Raw genomic sequence first — 17,711 nt, 5'->3', positions numbered from 1 at the left:
AGGACGCACATCCATAATAACAGAGATTTTATTCTTTTATGTAGTTACTATAAATCGAACAACCTCAAATGGTCCTACTCAATACACACATAGTGTACTAGTGTAATTTTATAGTCAAGACAGACTAATACCAAATTACACTACAATCGTTCCAATGGTTTGTCTCAATCTATCTTAATTGTGAATTATTATTTATAATTTATAAGGAACCAATAACATGATCTTCTGTGTAGCACCATACAGCATGTTATCTACAATATAAATTAAATGGACAACTGCATTGACATATATATAAATATAAAATGTAAACATTTGACCAAAGTGATTCTCATTTCAAAATATTTCAAAACAGATGTTCATACAAAAGCTAGGCTTATATAATACATCCCAATAGGCTGTCTTGCGTATCATCTCGAACCAGAGTGGGGGTCAGCTCAGACTTGTCTCCTACCGGTCGGGGCCTGACCGCCCGACTGGCCATTGCAATTGTCCTCGGTTCGGGCCTTTGACAACCAGACGTTGACCACCTTGACTTTAACCTCCGTCCTAACAGTTGACCTCGTGCTGGGTAGGCCTTCCTCCATTGCCGCATCACTCTGTATTCTATAGGATCTCCTGCTAGCTATTGAGCTCCACAGGATGGCAACTTATACGAGTACGCTTGGATCCTTTAGCCAATTCTTCAGGAAAAAAAAGGAAGATACTTTTCCTGCTTCTGCACTAAAAACATGATCAAGCTTCTGATCCGGCTTTTTCTTCTGGTGTAGAACATCTAGACTCTGAGTATAATTTCCACCTTGTTGAAGCAATCTTCAAGTACTGAGCTCCTGCGGATCTCAAGTTGAAGGTCAAAGGGAGAAAAAGCGCACCTTCCGGAAATCTAACGCAGAAAAAGGCTGCCTCAGGCCAGCAAAGAGAAGCAATCCGAGACCGTCTTAGCGCGGGCCGAGAGCTTCGAGATCGAGAAGCAGAAGAAAAAATGCTCGCCTGTGGCGATTGTGGGACGGCAAATTGCTCACCGAGTAGATAATCCGCCCCGGAACAATTAAAAGCAAAATAAAATAAAATTGAGCAAAATAATTTGATCAGAAATTTTCATCATCGTCGCAGTAAATACTAAAATATGAAAACATTTCGTCTTCAAACAAATTTGCAATGATCACTCACACACGATCTCAAGGTCATGGCCTTGTTGTCCCCATCTGGTGCTGGGTCAAATGTGCCTGTGCTCCATTTAGGATACATTTGGTACAAGGATGCAAGTTGTCATCCTTTCTCATGGTGCCCTGCAGAGGCACCAATGCTGTTCTTTCCTGGTTATCAACTTCATAAGTTATCAGTGATTGGTGTTCTAGTTACAGGGAAACCTGTGGGATTTGAGATGGTAATTAGAATAATTCAAATCGCCATTTCCTGATCAAACAAAGAACAATTTTGCATTGGGCAATTGACACATCTTCAACCAAACTAACTGATTACAAAGAAAAACACAGACAAAATTAGTAAACTAATAAGACGTTATCGAATGATAAATTCTCCAGCATCAAGATGGATGCATTGAGCTGTGAACATATCAAAGTTCATTCAACAAAAAGAAACAGTACTTGAAACGTCTGTTTCATCCTTCTTTCCCCTTGACAAGACAACTTAAGTTCATGTTAAAAACACTTGACGAACTCAGAAGATAGATCAGTGCAAAGAATTTTGATGAAGTCCCTACGGTTGTGCACAAGGTCCAAGCTCTTCAGGCACACTCCTGACAAAGAAAGTTATCCACCAATAAATGAAACATGTACAAATTTTTCAATCAAAGAGAACACTTGAAAGAATTCTTACAGCATTAACCACCTGTTGTCCACCTAGTAGTATTGTTTTCGTGGATTGTTCTGCATTAGTAAACCAAAAAGTTCGCATTAGACGCATTGCTAAACTGCTAGCAACAACACAGACTTAAAATAAAAAGCGCATGTTACCATTGGGTTTGGTCTGTAACGATAACCAAGCATCATTCGTTTCTTATACTGCTCATAAATATCATCCTCGGGATTGACTTCACCAGGTCTTTCAGCACCAACACCTAAATGGTCCTTCTTCACTTCTCCTGCCATAACTGGTTCTGAACGGCCACGTTTGTCACTGCCTAGACCCTCACCTGCAAGCATTAGGAAGTTTGCAGATCGACAACAAAAAATAAAACTTTGTATTGTACCAAGGCCATTAACAGCCACCTCATATCTATGTGCCTGATAAATAAATCATAAACCCCGCACATTGGATTTTGGCAGTTTGTTTCAAGTTAGAACATGCGGCCTAGTGATTTAAAATGCGGAAAGTCTAAGACCAAGAATCACGAGTAAAGACATAGATGAAGGTAAAATTAGATGACTATAGAATGTAACAATAGCAGAGAGGCATGCAAGTCAATATTTTTGTTGGCAAGAATGTAAAATGGGAATCAAAACTAATCAACTATACCTTCTTTCCAACCCATTCGAGATAGAAGTCTATGACCAATATTGTCAGCCTGAATTTTAGCTTTTTCTGCAGCTTCTTTAGCAGCTTTTTGTGCAGCCGCATCATTACAAGAAGACAAAAACTTGTCCAATTCATTTTGTGGAATGAAGTCGCCCATGTGATGACCCTTTTTAGGAGCTAGAAGTCCACACAACAAGAAGTCATTACAGTTTCCTAAGGCTAAAGAATATGATATTCTATAGAACATTAAAGCAAAAAAACTCCAGTAATGTTCCTAGTATTATTAAAAATTGAATACTGTCAGTAACCATAATAAAATTTGCTTAGACACCCTAGGTAAAGAGAACTAATGTACGAGCAATTAGAAATGGGCACAGTTCACTATTGTTTTGGTGAGCAAAATTGAATCCAAATTGATTTTTTTTCCAGTTTTGAACATCCAAATCAAAGGTTCAGTTTTAGTTTTGGTTTGGTTCGTTAGAAACCATCAATTAAACAATAAATATAAATTAAACAAAAACCAATCAAAAACTAGTTTCCAAACAACATTCTTATTGTGATTAGTAGCATAAATAAAATAAAATTTAAGGTTTATGTTGACTTGAAAATATAAGGAGTAAAAAGGTTTTAAAAACCTTTAAAATAAGCATACTAATGTACTTTTTTATAATAATAAATGCACATTATTAAAAAACAACCTAATTGTTCTGTTTTAATGGTTTGTACTTGTTTAAACCACAATCAAACTAAAACCAATAATTTTACCTAGTAATCAAATTGAAACCAAAATGATAAACAATATTTTTCAGTTTGGATTGGTTTAGTTTATCGGTTTTGGGTTATAGATGACTACCCCTATGAGCCAATAACAAAATATAGACTAAAAACCTTGAAGAGACGCCGGTGGTGGCATTTCATCCTTAGATTGCTTTGGCTGCCTCATTCTTTCCTCTTGTGCAGCTTTCTTCATGTAAAACTCCATCTTAGCAATAGGATCTGCAGCTGAAGCTCCGCCAGATTCTTACAAGCAAAAAAAATAGATTCAGACGTTCTGTTTACTAGAAGTACTAATCTATTTTGTCAGAAATATTTGTGGAAGAATAGCAATCTGTAATGGAAATAGGAAAATCTGATACAAATCCATGAGAGAAATTTGTACATAAACCGCAATCGAAGATGTGCCTAGACTAAAGAAACAGGCAGACCAATGATTAGCCTAGGAAATTTAAAACTGAGGCTATTGCTCATCATACAAGACCTAGATGCATAGAGGTTTTGATCAATAGGATTTTGAGGAAAGCATATGTGCAAATCTAGACCAATGAACCAACACGATCCACAAGCATGGTCCAAGTTGCCAAACCACCCAATTATCTTTTGAGCCATGGGCAAAGCACCTATGACCAGCTTGATAATTGATAGAACAAGTTTTTCAGAGAAAACTCACGCACACACAAAAAATATATGTGCGCGCATGTGTGTGGAGAGAGAGAAAGAGAGAGAATTTGCAATTGCTATTATAGATAATGACAGCTTCGTACCCTTGACCATTGGCAGAGTAAAAGATTTCACACCAATCCTTTATATAGCAAACTTATTAATGAACAATAGAATCAGTGTAATCTTTTATTACTGTGATTATACTGGCTATATGAGCATACCCAAGCTTGCAGAAGAGCTAGACTCCTCATAAGATCCATATAAAGCTGAAGCAGGTGTTTGGTAATTCAGATGCTGTTGGAAAGTGCTTTTTTGAGAACCAGTTGATGTTCTGGAAGTTGAGATGCTTCTGTTGTCTGCAGAAGTAAAACCTTGGATCTAACATTACTATTTTCTCCTGAAATAGCACATTATTTGCCTACAATTTACTAAAAAGAGAGAGGAGAAACTGATGCACAAATGGCATTTACCAGAATTTGATGTCTTGGCCTCCTTCAATTGTGCTAGAGCCTTTTCCTCTTCAAGGAGTCTATGCTCGTAGTATTTGTAATCAGAACAGTTAGAATCAAACAAAAACCTGAAACATTCATGATTATTTTAAGCTTAAGATACTAAATATGTAACCATCACATAGAAAATTTCATTTTACTCTAATCATATATTTATTAGAGAGAGAGAGCACAACATTAAAGAAATAAAGAAGTATCTGCATGCATATGAAAATAAAATAACAGGCACAGTAGTATTTATGAAGTATCAATTTCTAGATATGAATTAGTTGCTAGCTAGTTATTTACATATTGAAAAGGTATTTCAATTATTTGGACAGTAAAGATTATCAAGTTGACCCTTGAGAACATTTAAGACCACAAACATATACATTTTAAAATTGAAAAATTCAAGAACATGTACTTGAAAGGTGTGTCTCCAGGATTCCTTTGGCGTGTGACATGCTCGAATTGTCTTCCATTTTTTGCAACAAAACTTGCAAGCTTATCTGCAACTTTCTTGACAGCTGAATCGCTAGGAGAAGACGGTGCTGCATGTCACTTAAAGAACTGATTAATATCCAGTGCATGAACAAGTGAATGCAAATTACTGTTGTAGCAGGACTGCCACATTTTGATTCTTTCAATCAACAACCTTTCCACCAATGCAGATTGAAGATACTTAAAGACAAAAGCTGCAGTGATGAGAAAAAACTTTCAAGATTTTCTTGTAGTAATCATGCATGAACCAATCAATGGAGCTCAGTTAGTCATGATACTCATAAAACACGTAAATGCACGTAATGTTATAGAGTGGTTTCACCTATTTTCTGCAAATCGATTTTCACATGAATAATAGTCAAAATGCAGAACTAACAGCATATCTACCTTATAGTATCATCTCTTTAGACCATAGAGGATATAAAGAGAGCATAATAGAAACTGTATTATAGGATACTCATTTTACTGCAACTAGTCCACATAGGTCTGCATATTATCGAAACATTAGATTCAACATTCTAATTATTGATATAATTCAATGCTACATAAGTGATTTGAAAATTAGTTAATTTTTCTCCCCTAGTTGCTTTAGCAATAAATGATTAGATATTTCCCAAACATTATACGTTTTCTTAAGTCTAACATCCATGGGATGATAATTATAAAATTGGAAGCTAAAAAATTAAACAGGGGTGAAGCATATGCATGAATAACAACCGAACCAACATAAACTCACTTCCTAAGGGATAAAAGACGAGTAATCAAATACCTGATGCCCAAAAGAATATGCAACCAACCCTAAATAGAATCATGACTAGGATAAGAAACATGAGACTTGTTAGGGACCCTGAGATGTGAGAATCATATTGCATGACGAACAAGACCCTGTGGAGCATGTTGTATTGATGATAAAAATTTCTCCGTGCATCATTTCATCTCTGTTTCCAGACAAAAATGTCTTTATTGTTTGTTCAGATACAAGTCCCAAGGTTGAGAAAAATGAGATTGATTGGGAACCCTGAGAAGTCACAACCACACAACCATATTCCATGATGAACAAGAACAGATGGAGCATGCAGTATTGATAATAGATTCTGCTTCCTGCATCATTTTATCTCTGTTTACAGATAAAAAAATTCCTAATTCTTTGTTCAGATATAAGTAAACTATGTAAAGCATTATGAGGGACCATACGTGATCAAATCTATCATCTATGCACATGCAAACATCAACAAACTATGTTTCACAGACTTCTCAACTGAATCCTAGATAATCAACTTGTTCATAAAAAATTTGGTCTGATCCTTCTATAGAAGGGGTACGACAGATTAGAAAAGGACAAATTACCAACATCCTCCCGTTGTGATGATGAATGATGAATATCACCCTGACCCAACTTCTGACGCTTAAACTGTTCTTCTCCAAATACCCTTTCTTCAGTTTCTTCGTCCTCATCAGTAATAAACTTAACTGGTGCTGCTGCAACTTTTGTCTTCTGCTTCAAGCTAAAAGCAAGCTTGCCACCAGAAGACTGAGAGTCGCCCTTCTTGGTATCATTGAATTTAACCTCCAATGGCCTTTTGCTAACCATCATTGTTGGCTTCAAAGCAACAGAAGGGCTGGCAGAAGTAGTGGGTTTAGGCTGATCAGTGGCTGCTGCCGCAGATCCTTTCTCTTTCTGGAGTTGCTTAACCCTTTCCATGAAATGTCCATCGTTTACAAACAGATCCGTCTCCTTTCGCTTATCCATGGTAGCACGCTCTTGAAGTACTCAGTAAAAATCAAGTAACTTTGAAACCAAAAGCTGCAACCTTTAAGATTTCGTTAGAAAACGACTAATATAAGAAGCATCGTGAAGTCAAATCTGTCGCAGTCATGAATCCAATAAGGAAAATAAATGAGGAAATAGAACTATCAACTACGCATAGGGTTTTGATTTCTCCTACGGACGCAGAGACAGAGTTCCTGTCTTTTGCTCCACGAAAAAGAAAAAATCATGCCTTAGGGAGAATATGAATCCACAGATAAGGAAACCCAATGGAAACCCTATCGTGAAAACCGCATGCCAATTGAAGAAAAGACGCATGAGGAAGACATGATTGCGAGGGTACCGATCGAGATAAGGAGACTCTAATTGAACTCCCCCAGATCAAAACTGGATGCAAGAGAAGGAAATAGTTCGAAGGATCTATTTTGCGCCAAATGATCCAAATATCAGATGCTAAGAAAGCGCGAGGGAAAATTATCAAGAAAACGAACAATTGCAAGTCGAAAACCTTTCTCATACCTCGAATCTGCCGACAGTCTCCAATCGAAAATGAATTGGGAAAGCCGATCAAAATCGAGATTGATGCAAGGGATGGAGAACTTTGGGGACGAATTGGGTTAAGCCAAAATGAGAGAAAGGAAATAATGGCGAGACGCAGAGACCATGGGAAAGGTCACTTAAATAAACGTGGACTCAAATCACACTGACGATTGGGCTGCGATAACATTTGGAAGGCCCAAACTTTACTAGCTAATTAACTAATAAAAATAAGCTTAATTTAATTAATTAATCATGTATTATTTTAATTTTTTTTGAGTTTTTTTATACACGCAGAAATATTCATCCATAATGTTAAACCATTATAACATCCACCACCTCATTAAAAACATGAGGTTCACTATCATATATTTATTATAACAACATATCTCTTCCACCTTCATTCATTTTAACATTAACACTCATTATTTATGATTCTACGGTTCACGCAATTATCTTAAAATTAATACATATTAAATAAATATAATTTAAATATATTTTAAAATATTAAAATTATTATTATTATTATTATTAATCTTACTTTTTAAATTTTAATTTTATTTTTTTAAAAAAATAATATTAAATAATTTTTAATATATTTATTAAATAAAATATATGTTTGTGAGAAGTACTACAACAAATTAAATTATTACTGTTTAAAAAATAAATACTATTATTATTAAAAAATACTCTTTGTTTTATTATTTATCTCTTTTATTTAATTTTTAATTTTAAAATTTATATTTTTTAATAAATAAAATTTTAAAAATAAACATAAACTAGTGGGATGGGCCTGGACTAACCCACCCGCCCCTCTTGAACACATTCAAGTGAAAGTGAAGGGATGTTATAACACCCTTTTTTACACTAAAGGGGTGTTATATAAAAGGGGTGTTATAACACCCCTTTAATGAGAGCATTGTGGATGTTCTTAGAACATCCACAATAGTTAGAGCTCATTGAAAGTTCCTTCGTTATCACATATGTGTCATATCAAAAGTTAAAAACTTCACACGTCTCTCCACTATCAAAAAAAAATCTTTCAACAACTCTTTCATAGGTCCCACACTTTTCATTATATATAATTCTCACCTCTCCTTCATATTTTACATTATATACCATTAAATTTTTATAAATTTTAAATTTATAAATTGTTAACATGAAATAACATTAATAGTTAAAAAATATATAAATATTATCGTGCATCGAATAAAACACACATAAATTATTATAATACATAAAAGTAAACTTAAATACATTTACACCATGTCATGTCTTTGTTTAATTTTTTTTTTACCATTTCTCATGTAAATAAAGTTGTTCTAGGTTCATCTCACTAGTATCATTTATAAGAATTTCATAATCCTTATGAAAGATCTCGGTTTCCCACAAAGCTATTTTTTGTATTTGATGTTTTTTAATATCTTGTCATTCTTTGTTAATGTTATGTTCCAGTGTATCGTTCTCTCTGACTTTATATATGTCCTTCCTCTTCACTGCCTTTTGCCCTATCAGACGAATGCAGACTTCAGAGTCATCCAAATCACTACTCGTATCTGGATTTGATGTTGAAGTATTTCCCCCTGATTCGGATGTCCTTGCTTTATTATTAGAGTAATTAGCAACTAATTATAGAGTATATTTCTTATACTTTTTGAGAACCCTCCACACATGCATATACTTAAAATCCTTGTTATTGTTGTTGGCTTTACACATATTCAGTGCATTCTCCAACACATTCTTGTCACTCCAACTGCTTTGATGATGAGTATAAAATTATTATAAGTTGCAGAAAATTCATTTACCATCAGTGCAAACCTATAATAATGTGATTTCAGTCGCTAATAACTTCTCGTCATAGATCTAGTAGGGTGATGTTTGTTGTAGTAATCAACTATACGTTTCCAAAAAAAAAAAACTTAATCCTTCTAATCATTACCAATGATTGCATTGGTGCTTATAGTTGCCCATGACTTCACAAGGACCACGTGATTATCGAGAGACTAAAATTTTCATTTCGATTCATTTTTCTCCAGCTCAACTTCATGCTCTTCTTATGATGAGTGTGGTAGCAACTGAGTTGTTGGAACAGATGATGATCTTAGAGATTCTTTGTCGCTGATAGCTGGGTCAATAATAGTCCTTCTCGATTCATTCAAAAGTATGACTGTTAGTTGAGTAGGAGAAAATACATAAAGATAAGGCATCCCAAGTTGACTACCCATGGCTGACCAATCTTGGGTTGGATACATACCAAATAGAGTTGGGGCTTGGGGCAGCGTTACTTGGAATCATCAAAAAAATTTGAAAACTTTGGGAATTTGGGAAATTTAGAGGATATTGTGAAACATATGAAATATTTTGAAAATTTGGAGGATTTTGCGTGTGAGAGAAAATATAAGGATATTAGATATTTGGAGGAATGTGAGTATTTTGAAAAGATGTATTTCCTTCGGTATTTGAATAATTCAAAAAATTTGTAAATGAAGTATTGAGATTTTCATCCATCTCTAATACAAATAGGGAATTAAAGGAAGAAATAAGTAGAGAGCAAAGATAGCAATGGAACGAATGAAAAAAGATAAAATCAATCCTATATTTATAGATTTCTTTATAAATTTTAATTTTAATTTTAACCATTGTACAACGATAGATAACGACTAAAACATTAGCTATTGTATGTGCTGTAATTTTTTTTTAACAATTATTAAAAAAATTAATATTAAAAAAACAAAAAGTTGAAGAAGTGGCTCCGTAATAATGGAGTCGCTTCTTGGATTAAAACAAAAAACCTCCCTTCACTATAGGAGGGAGGTTTTTCGTGGATGCCGGCTCACAGCTCCCACTACGAATGCTCTTATAACATTAAATCAATCATGAAGGATGCAAGTATAGGATGACAAATTATTGGTAGTTGGATGAGAAATGGTCCTTTAAATTTATCTAGTGATCAATTGGTGAGATTAAATCGCCCCCTTAAAAATATTTAGACAGAAGATTAAAATTAATAATAAGATGGCAAACACAGATTATAAATACTTATAAAAAAATATGTTTTTTTTAAATATCTATACAGCTTATCATCTTATTTTTTTTAAATAATAATAAAGTATTAAAATATATTCATGCATTCTTTAAAATTGCTACTTCCTACCCTTTTCTTGTTTCTCCCTTACAGTCTGTTTGGGAGGGGATGTGGGAAGAGTAAATAAGGAAAAAAAAAAAAAGAGAAAATGAGTAAATTTTAATATTATGAAGGAAAAAGACTAGGCGTAAATGAATCAAGTATTCGTGAATAAATTTAGTATTCGACTTGGTAAAATTTGTTTATGTTCATTCAATATATACAAGATTAATTAAACAAACAAGCTTGAACAACTTGTTAAAACTAAACAAACAAGCGTGAACACATATGTGTTCAGCTCATTAATATTCGTGAACAATATTTGTCAACAATGTTTGTGACGAACCATATTTATTAATAAAAATATTTTCAATATACTAAATAAATAATAAAAATAAATAAATAAATTTGAATTATCAATGTTAATAATCAATCAAACAACTAAAAATTTCAAGTAATCAAACAATCTTAAATTGAGAGTTCAATAACATCTAAATGAACCAAGTTTGAATTGAGAGTTTGATAACATCTAAACGAATCAAGCTCAAGTCAAGATTCAAATATGCTCAAGTTCATAAAAAATAAACCAAGCTAAGTTTAAACAATTATTTTAAATTTGCTTCATTTTAAGTTCGACTCGACTTGGCTCGATTACCGTATCAAATAAGCTTGAACATCCCAAAACTCGACTCGGTTCGGCTAATTTACAACCCTAGGAAAGAGACCAAATTTCTTATGCCCCCAAATTTTGTCCCAAAATAAAAATTATAATATTAATTTTCCAAATGATGTTAACTATCATCTTTGCGTCGCGTTGGTTAGCAGCAAGTGTAGAGTGGCGACCATGGCAAGCTGCATGATTCAGCTAGTGCGTAGAAGATTGTCCAATGAGATCGTGAGTTCGAATCGCGGGATAGTCAGGGCGTAAATCCCTGGTCCCCGTGTCCCTCTTCCCACTGCGCACTAGCTTCTCCGGTTACCGTGATTAACCTTCCTCGTGATGACCTTGGGTAAGGTACGACAGGGGACGTTGGGGACCAACATTATCACCTTTTGCCCAATGATTCAGAAGAAACACAATCAACAGGTTCAACAGCAGCAACAGAGATGGGGGCGGCGACGTGCCCTTCAGGGCAGCACATTCTCAAGAATCCCATGCTGGTCGAAACAATCGTCTAGTAGTCTGGCATCAATCCTGGTACAAGTACCCTTGCCAAGAAGCTTCTCAAGGTCGCCAAGTCCGTCGTCGCCGTTGATCGAGCTCACCAAGAAGCTTCTCGAGGCAACCAACATTCTAGCCGTGGATGGTTATAAAAAATTAAAAACAAATATGTTGTGAGTGCTTAATTGTTCTTCAATGTGTGATTCTTTGTATATTGCTTATTGTTAAATCTATTAGTGCGGTAAATTTGAGATGATTTTCTAAAAGTGGTTCAGGATTGCACCACTTCCTATTGCCTCAAATTTTAAATTTAAGTTAAACTTTGAGATGAACGTGTGCTGATTGTATTTGTGCTTCTCGTTATGTCTAAGAAGCAAGGATGGTTTTTGGGAAAAATCTAATCTATTTTTAATATTTCTATCTGAACTAGGCAACACTTTGTCTATAAGCATTGCATCACCTATTTAATAGGGATCATAAGTAAATCATGTAAAGCTTTTGGACTAGTTTAAGATGCCATGATGATGTGTCAAAGCTTCTGATAGACCATTTAATACATATTGAACTAGTTTCGGATGCATGATGTTGTGCCAAAGCTTTTGGAAAGTAGTATCTTGTAGTGTTTTAAATTTGTTTTCCATCTTGAGAAATAATTGTTTGCTTGCTAAATTGAATTTTTTAGAGATGCCCCCAAGTGTCATCTATAAGGATTTTAGCTTTGTCTATATGAATTTTAGCTTGTCAGTTGGCTCAATAACATTGAGATTTATTTTTTTTAATTTTCAATTAAATAAATAACGTGAAGTAGTTCAAATGGTATTTAAAAAAGTGAGGGTAACTTAATAATTTTATATGTTTAGCATTTGTTACTCTCTCTTTTCTCCTAAACAAGATAATACATATTATGTTAATAAACCTTTCTTCCCTCCCAAACAAAAGAAACATATATATATTACTTTCTCTCCCTTTTCCTTCCTTTCGCTTCCTTCTCATTCTGCATGAACTTTTCCTCACCCCATCCAAATAGGGGCAAAAATCAAAAGGACAATCCAAATTAAATAAATCATCAAAAGGATTCATCCTTTTTAACAAAGAAATTAAAAAGGCGCCCCATTGGATATTTTTCATCTCGAGAATATTCTTACTCTCAGTATTATTGTAATAGTTACGATTAACTACTACAACATATAAAAATTATTTAATAGTTATTACAATGTGTAACATTTAATATAATACGGTTATAGTATTGTAATAATTATTTATTAACTTCTACATATTGTAGTAGCTAGTTAGTAGCTGCTACAAGTAATTTTTTAAGTGATTTTAATTGATCTAAAATATTTTTGATGAAATTAACAAATTTTTTGACTAAGTTGGTAAAGAGTTTTCTTTTTATATAGTAATATTTAGAATTTATGATGTAGGATTTAGAATTTTTAAAAAATAGTTGAATAATTTCTATATGTTATAATAACTATAGAGTATTTTCTATCCATTGTAACCAAACTCTAAATTTTAAAATCTGGATAAGTCTTAAATCTTGACCTTTGAACATTAAAATAATTGTTTATTGATACTGTAGTAATTACAGAATAATTTCTAGACGTTATAACATCTAACAAGTAGCTTTTATATGTTATGACTAAATTTTAAATTTTAAACTCTTGAACTCTATTTGATTAAAATTATTTAAATTTCATCAAAATTACTTTAAATTAATTACAATTATTTAATTGTGCTATAATATATAACAACTACTGATATCTACTATAACAGTGAATAAGGGATATTTTGAAAATAAAATATATGATAGGTGTCCTTTTGACCCTTTTTTTTTTTTGTTTTTTTAAAGGATGATCCATAATTTATATACTTTACAACGCTATTTTGATTTTTACCCAATTAATAGTTAACATCTATTAAAAAAAAGTTTTATATCAAACATAATTTTATAAGCAAACATAGTTCATAAAATTTATTAATATTATTCATAAATAATTTATAATATTTATTTATAAATATTAACTAATTGTATGCAAATATATTCAATCTTATTAATTTAGTTTAACGAATGATTCAATCTTATCCATTTAATTAATCTTATATATTGAACCAATATAAAAAAAATTCTTTTATCAAATCGAATACTCATGAATTCATTTACTACCCTAATCAAAATGCACTATAGCTGTTCTATTAATTCAGAAACGTGGGAGGGTCGTTTGTAAAATATGACAAACCTCGCAACCTAAAAACGTGGAGGGAAATTTGAATTTAAGGAAGAAGGCAGCCCGGCATCGCTCTTGCATTCTGGAATCTCTTCGTTCGATCTGGTCATCTGGTGACGGCTCGGCTCCTCCACTTCCCCTCTTTATCCTCAGATTGATCATCTTGTTTCGGGGGTGAGCTCAACAATCCCACAATCCTATTCTTCCCCAACTACAGTCCGATTTATCATTGTAGAAATTGACATTCCATTTCGATTTCTTACTTGTTCTTGCTTGTTACTTGAAATTTAGGGTTTATTTTACGTTTTCTCGCCTTTTTTGTCCCTCCGATTCGCACCTGTCACCAAAAGGTTTTGTTAGGGTTTCTCGATCTGGCATTGGAATTTGTTGCGTTATGGCTGATTGGTGGCGAGGAATTTCTAATGCGCGTCGAGTCCTACGGGAGAAGATCGAACAGATACCTAGATTCGAGGAGTGGCCGATCGAGTCGAGTTGGACGTGTTCCCTGTAGGTTTGGCAGATCTAACCAAAACTTTTCTCTCGCCAGTAGTAGCAGCTCTCCTTCCCCGGCGACTAGAAGTAGCAGCTGCCTCTGCGTTGATTCCAAACTGGTTCGAGCACTTTCATTATCTCAGCAACGCTTCGTGAGCAGCGGCAACGAACCAACCCCTCTCACAACAGCCTGCAAATAATCTATCTTATCTCGTTGGTTGAATAGGGAGGAGGGGGAAAGAAGAAGTGGACTTGAAGCAGGAGAAGATAAGAAGCTTACTTGGGTAGGGTTTTCTTGAAGATGTTATGGTGAAATTCTGAGTTAATCATCATCTCAATTGTGTTTGTTAACATGTTAGTTATCAAACATGTCATCCCCTTTCACGTTGCATATAGTGAAGGGACCATAGGATGTTGAATCTGAAATATAGGATAATTTTATAGGGATATTTTTGTTTGCACTTTGTTATACAAATCAAAACAATTAGACGGTTTTGTTAGATTATTCACACGATTCATTCAACCCATTTGAATAGTTTAAATTGTTGCTTGGTCATGTTGGTTTTGCAAGATTGCTCGACCTCCTATTTTCTGGTACTTAACATGAGAAACAGAAAAAGGAATAGGGCCATAATAGGTTGGAGTTTATGTCATTGAGCTGAGAAGAAATTCCAGCATTCATAGGAGCATCAAGATTTTTTTTCCTCTTCACAGATGCTTCGATGCTCTCCTAATCCTTCCCTAGCATTGGGAATCTTGAAAGATGGTTGGAGAGTGTGAGAATGTATAGTTTCTATTTAATTGATTGTGCCAAGGTTTGGTAATTGTATGTTGAGCATATCTTAGTGTTCTCATTTATCTAAAACTGCCACAGGTATGGATGATGACCTGGATAGGACACCTATGTTTAATGACTCGAGTGAGTTTGATGACTTGAAGTTCATATCTAGACTCAGCACAATTCTGGTGGCCTCCATTCAAGAAGTTAAAGATCGGGTTTCTCAAATAGAATTTGTCTTCTGCAGCCAGCTATTTCCTGGCTTCCAAATGACATCAAGAGTTCTACAGAAAAAAATAGCTGATACCAGGAAACTTGCTGAAGATGAATGGAAGGAAAAAGAACAAGCTCTCTTACAACAAGTAAAAGAGCTACAAACTGAAAGGCAACAATTTCAAGAAGAAGTCCAGCAATTGAATAATGCTCTAGAACAAACTAAGACGAGGTTGATGAGTGCTGAACAATCAGTAGACAGACATGAACTAGAGAAGGAAGTTCTTTCGACCAGGCTTGAATGCTTAATGAGGAACGAGGACATTCATGCTAAGCTGAAAATGCAGTTTGATCAGGAAAAAAGTGAATTGTCTGAGGCGAAGAAAATGCAGAAAAAATTATCAGAAGAAATTGAATTGAACAATCAGAAACTGCTGAATGAGCAAGCTAAAGGAAAAGATTTGCTTATGGAATTAGATAAAATGACAGCAATGTACAAGCAATTAAAGTCACAATATATGTTTGCTGTGGGGAAGTTCAATCACAAATCAGGAAATGAATGCTACTTGGACAGGGTAGATGTGGTGAACAATTCACCGAGGTCTCATCTAAAAAAGAGAAGGCTTCAAGGTAACCTTCTCTTAGCATCATGAAAATATTGGCCTTACCAATCTGCAAATCTTTTAATATTCTTGTTAATGTCGCTTTTATTAAATTGGAGTAAAATTGATGAATTTTTATTTGTTTCCTGTAGGATTAGTTTTGGTTTCACCTTTGAGAGTGTGATTCTTCTACTCTTTTTTTATGGCAGACTAAGGTACTGTGAATGAAATGTACAGATTCTGAAGAAAAAGAAGAAGAGGAAGTCACTGACATCGCTTCTCAGGTAGATGAATCAAAGACTGGGAGCGGTGCTCATGAAAATCCTCTGCTCCATCAAGATGTTGATGTCTTCAAAAGATCAAGAAATGACTCCCACACTAATCCAGCCTATCTCGACTCCATTTTACCAAAGCATGATGTAGGCACTTCCAAATTAGAATCAATAGCCTGCAGGAAGAAGTCTAGTTCATCCTGGAGGGATACTCGGGCTCATGAAACTCGTGGAGGGGATCCACACGACAACTTTCTTGACACTCCTTTGGAGATTGCAAGAAACTTAAACAAGTTACCTTTTGAACCAGCTCAAGATCTTGCAGCTCCTCCCCCACAAGATTTGGATTTCCACAATTCTGATGATGAAACACAAGATATGAACGCCAAAACTATTCCACTCGAGCAGCGTAACTCTGCTGGTCCAGCAAACAAGGGCTTCCGATACCGTGAACCCGTGAGGAAAAAGGCCGAGCGGGAGAATCTTGAAGGAGTGGAGTGCATACAATGCAAGAAGTTCTATGATGCAGTTCTTCCAGGCGATGACAATAATCCGAATGACAAGATTAGGCGCTGTGAACATCATGATGGCGTCTCAAGGCATCGTTACAGATATGCTCCTCCATCGACTCCTGAAGGTTTCTGGAATATTGGGTTCGATTCAGATATGTAGTAGCTTCCTAAAACGATAAAGCTCAAGTAGCAACTGCACATTTGCAGCTGCTTTCAGTTGTCTTTTATTCTATTACAGAAGATTACCTCCAGTGGATGAATCAACAGTTATCTTTACAATTAAGCAGACTCCTAATGGAAGAATGACAAAAAACTTGCAAAGAGAAATCCAAATCATCAAATTATTCTTTTTTCAGCAGATTTGAAAGGTTTGTTCCCATGTTCGACAAAAATCAGCAAGAATAATTTTGTCCACTCTATTATATAATTAAAGGGATGAAACATGCGTACAGCGATCCTAGGTACAAAGCAAGCATAGATATTAGAACACCCTTTTTAAAATGGAATACAATTCTTTAAATCAATCATTCAGAGGAAAGGTAATTCCTTAGGACAGAACGCCAAGGCACTGATTAATCAAATCAAAGTCAAAAAGTGCATTGTTGTTAGTTATGGCAATTTTATGATAAATATTTATTTTATCTATTTAATCTTTACAATAATTTTAAAAAATAAAATCTAATTTTATTTTATTTATACATTCTCACGGAAAAAAAATAGTTAAAACCCTTAAAATTTGTAGGATTGTCATGTTAGGTAGGATTGATTTAGAGTGATCAATCGGGCTCGGATCATACAATGATCTTATCAAAAATTTAAAAATTCTTAAAGTTTAATTTAGTAGGAGAAGAGAGAGAGAGACTGGAAATAATGCAAACAAGTCAAATGGTATTTTTAGTGTGCACGTGTTGCATGTATAATATAATACATAAAAATATGTAAATTAGTACTCCATGCCCATAAATTGGATTTGGTAAGGGTGCGCGCTAAAGCAACGTAAGGGTGACACTGGAGAACTCTAGCAGTAAGCTACTCTAACGAATTTTCCTCATAAAAAAATAATTTAATATCACACTTGATCTTAGCCAAAAAATCGAGAAAGATATGTTTTCTAATGTC

General features: G+C 34.4%; 2 protein-coding genes across 11 annotated transcripts; one reads left to right on the top strand and one right to left on the bottom strand.

Moving 5' to 3' along the window:
- Positions 1 to 1,499: 1,499 nt before the first annotated feature.
- On the bottom strand, positions 1,500 to 7,325 carry LOC121970358 (SURP and G-patch domain-containing protein 1-like protein). Of its 9 annotated transcripts, none has more exons than XM_042521029.1 (10): positions 7,192 to 7,325; positions 6,252 to 7,092; positions 4,828 to 4,954; positions 4,386 to 4,492; positions 4,137 to 4,286; positions 3,364 to 3,495; positions 2,476 to 2,652; positions 1,974 to 2,152; positions 1,837 to 1,886; positions 1,500 to 1,756 (listed from the first exon to the last, which is right to left on the bottom strand). In XM_042521029.1, the coding sequence occupies exons 2-9, from the start codon at positions 6,652 to 6,654 to the stop codon at positions 1,860 to 1,862; spliced, it is 1,302 nt and encodes a 433-aa protein (XP_042376963.1). In that variant the 5' UTR covers positions 6,655 to 7,092; positions 7,192 to 7,325; the 3' UTR covers positions 1,500 to 1,756; positions 1,837 to 1,859. The 9 variants fall into 9 exon arrangements, with proteins under 9 accessions (XP_042376963.1, XP_042376964.1, XP_042376962.1 ...); XM_042521030.1 differs by having other exon boundaries at positions 6,252 to 6,715; XM_042521028.1 differs by having other exon boundaries at positions 6,252 to 6,708.
- A 6,436-nt stretch (positions 7,326 to 13,761) lies between these two features.
- Positions 13,762 to 16,788, top strand: LOC121970357 (protein gamma response 1-like). Of its 2 annotated transcripts, none has more exons than XM_042521025.1 (3): positions 13,762 to 13,897; positions 15,090 to 15,836; positions 16,046 to 16,788. In XM_042521025.1, the coding sequence occupies exons 2-3, from the start codon at positions 15,092 to 15,094 to the stop codon at positions 16,750 to 16,752; spliced, it is 1,452 nt and encodes a 483-aa protein (XP_042376959.1). In that variant the 5' UTR covers positions 13,762 to 13,897; positions 15,090 to 15,091; the 3' UTR covers positions 16,753 to 16,788. The 2 variants fall into 2 exon arrangements, with proteins under 2 accessions (XP_042376959.1, XP_042376960.1); XM_042521026.1 differs by lacking the exon at positions 13,762 to 13,897 and adding an exon at positions 14,307 to 14,499.
- The last annotated feature ends 923 nt before the right edge of the window (positions 16,789 to 17,711 follow it).

This window comes from Zingiber officinale, chromosome 4A, assembly GCF_018446385.1.
Source record: "Zingiber officinale cultivar Zhangliang chromosome 4A, Zo_v1.1, whole genome shotgun sequence".
Taxonomy (NCBI): Eukaryota; Viridiplantae; Streptophyta; class Magnoliopsida; order Zingiberales; family Zingiberaceae; genus Zingiber; species Zingiber officinale.
This window is presented reverse-complemented; position numbering and strand designations above follow the sequence as displayed.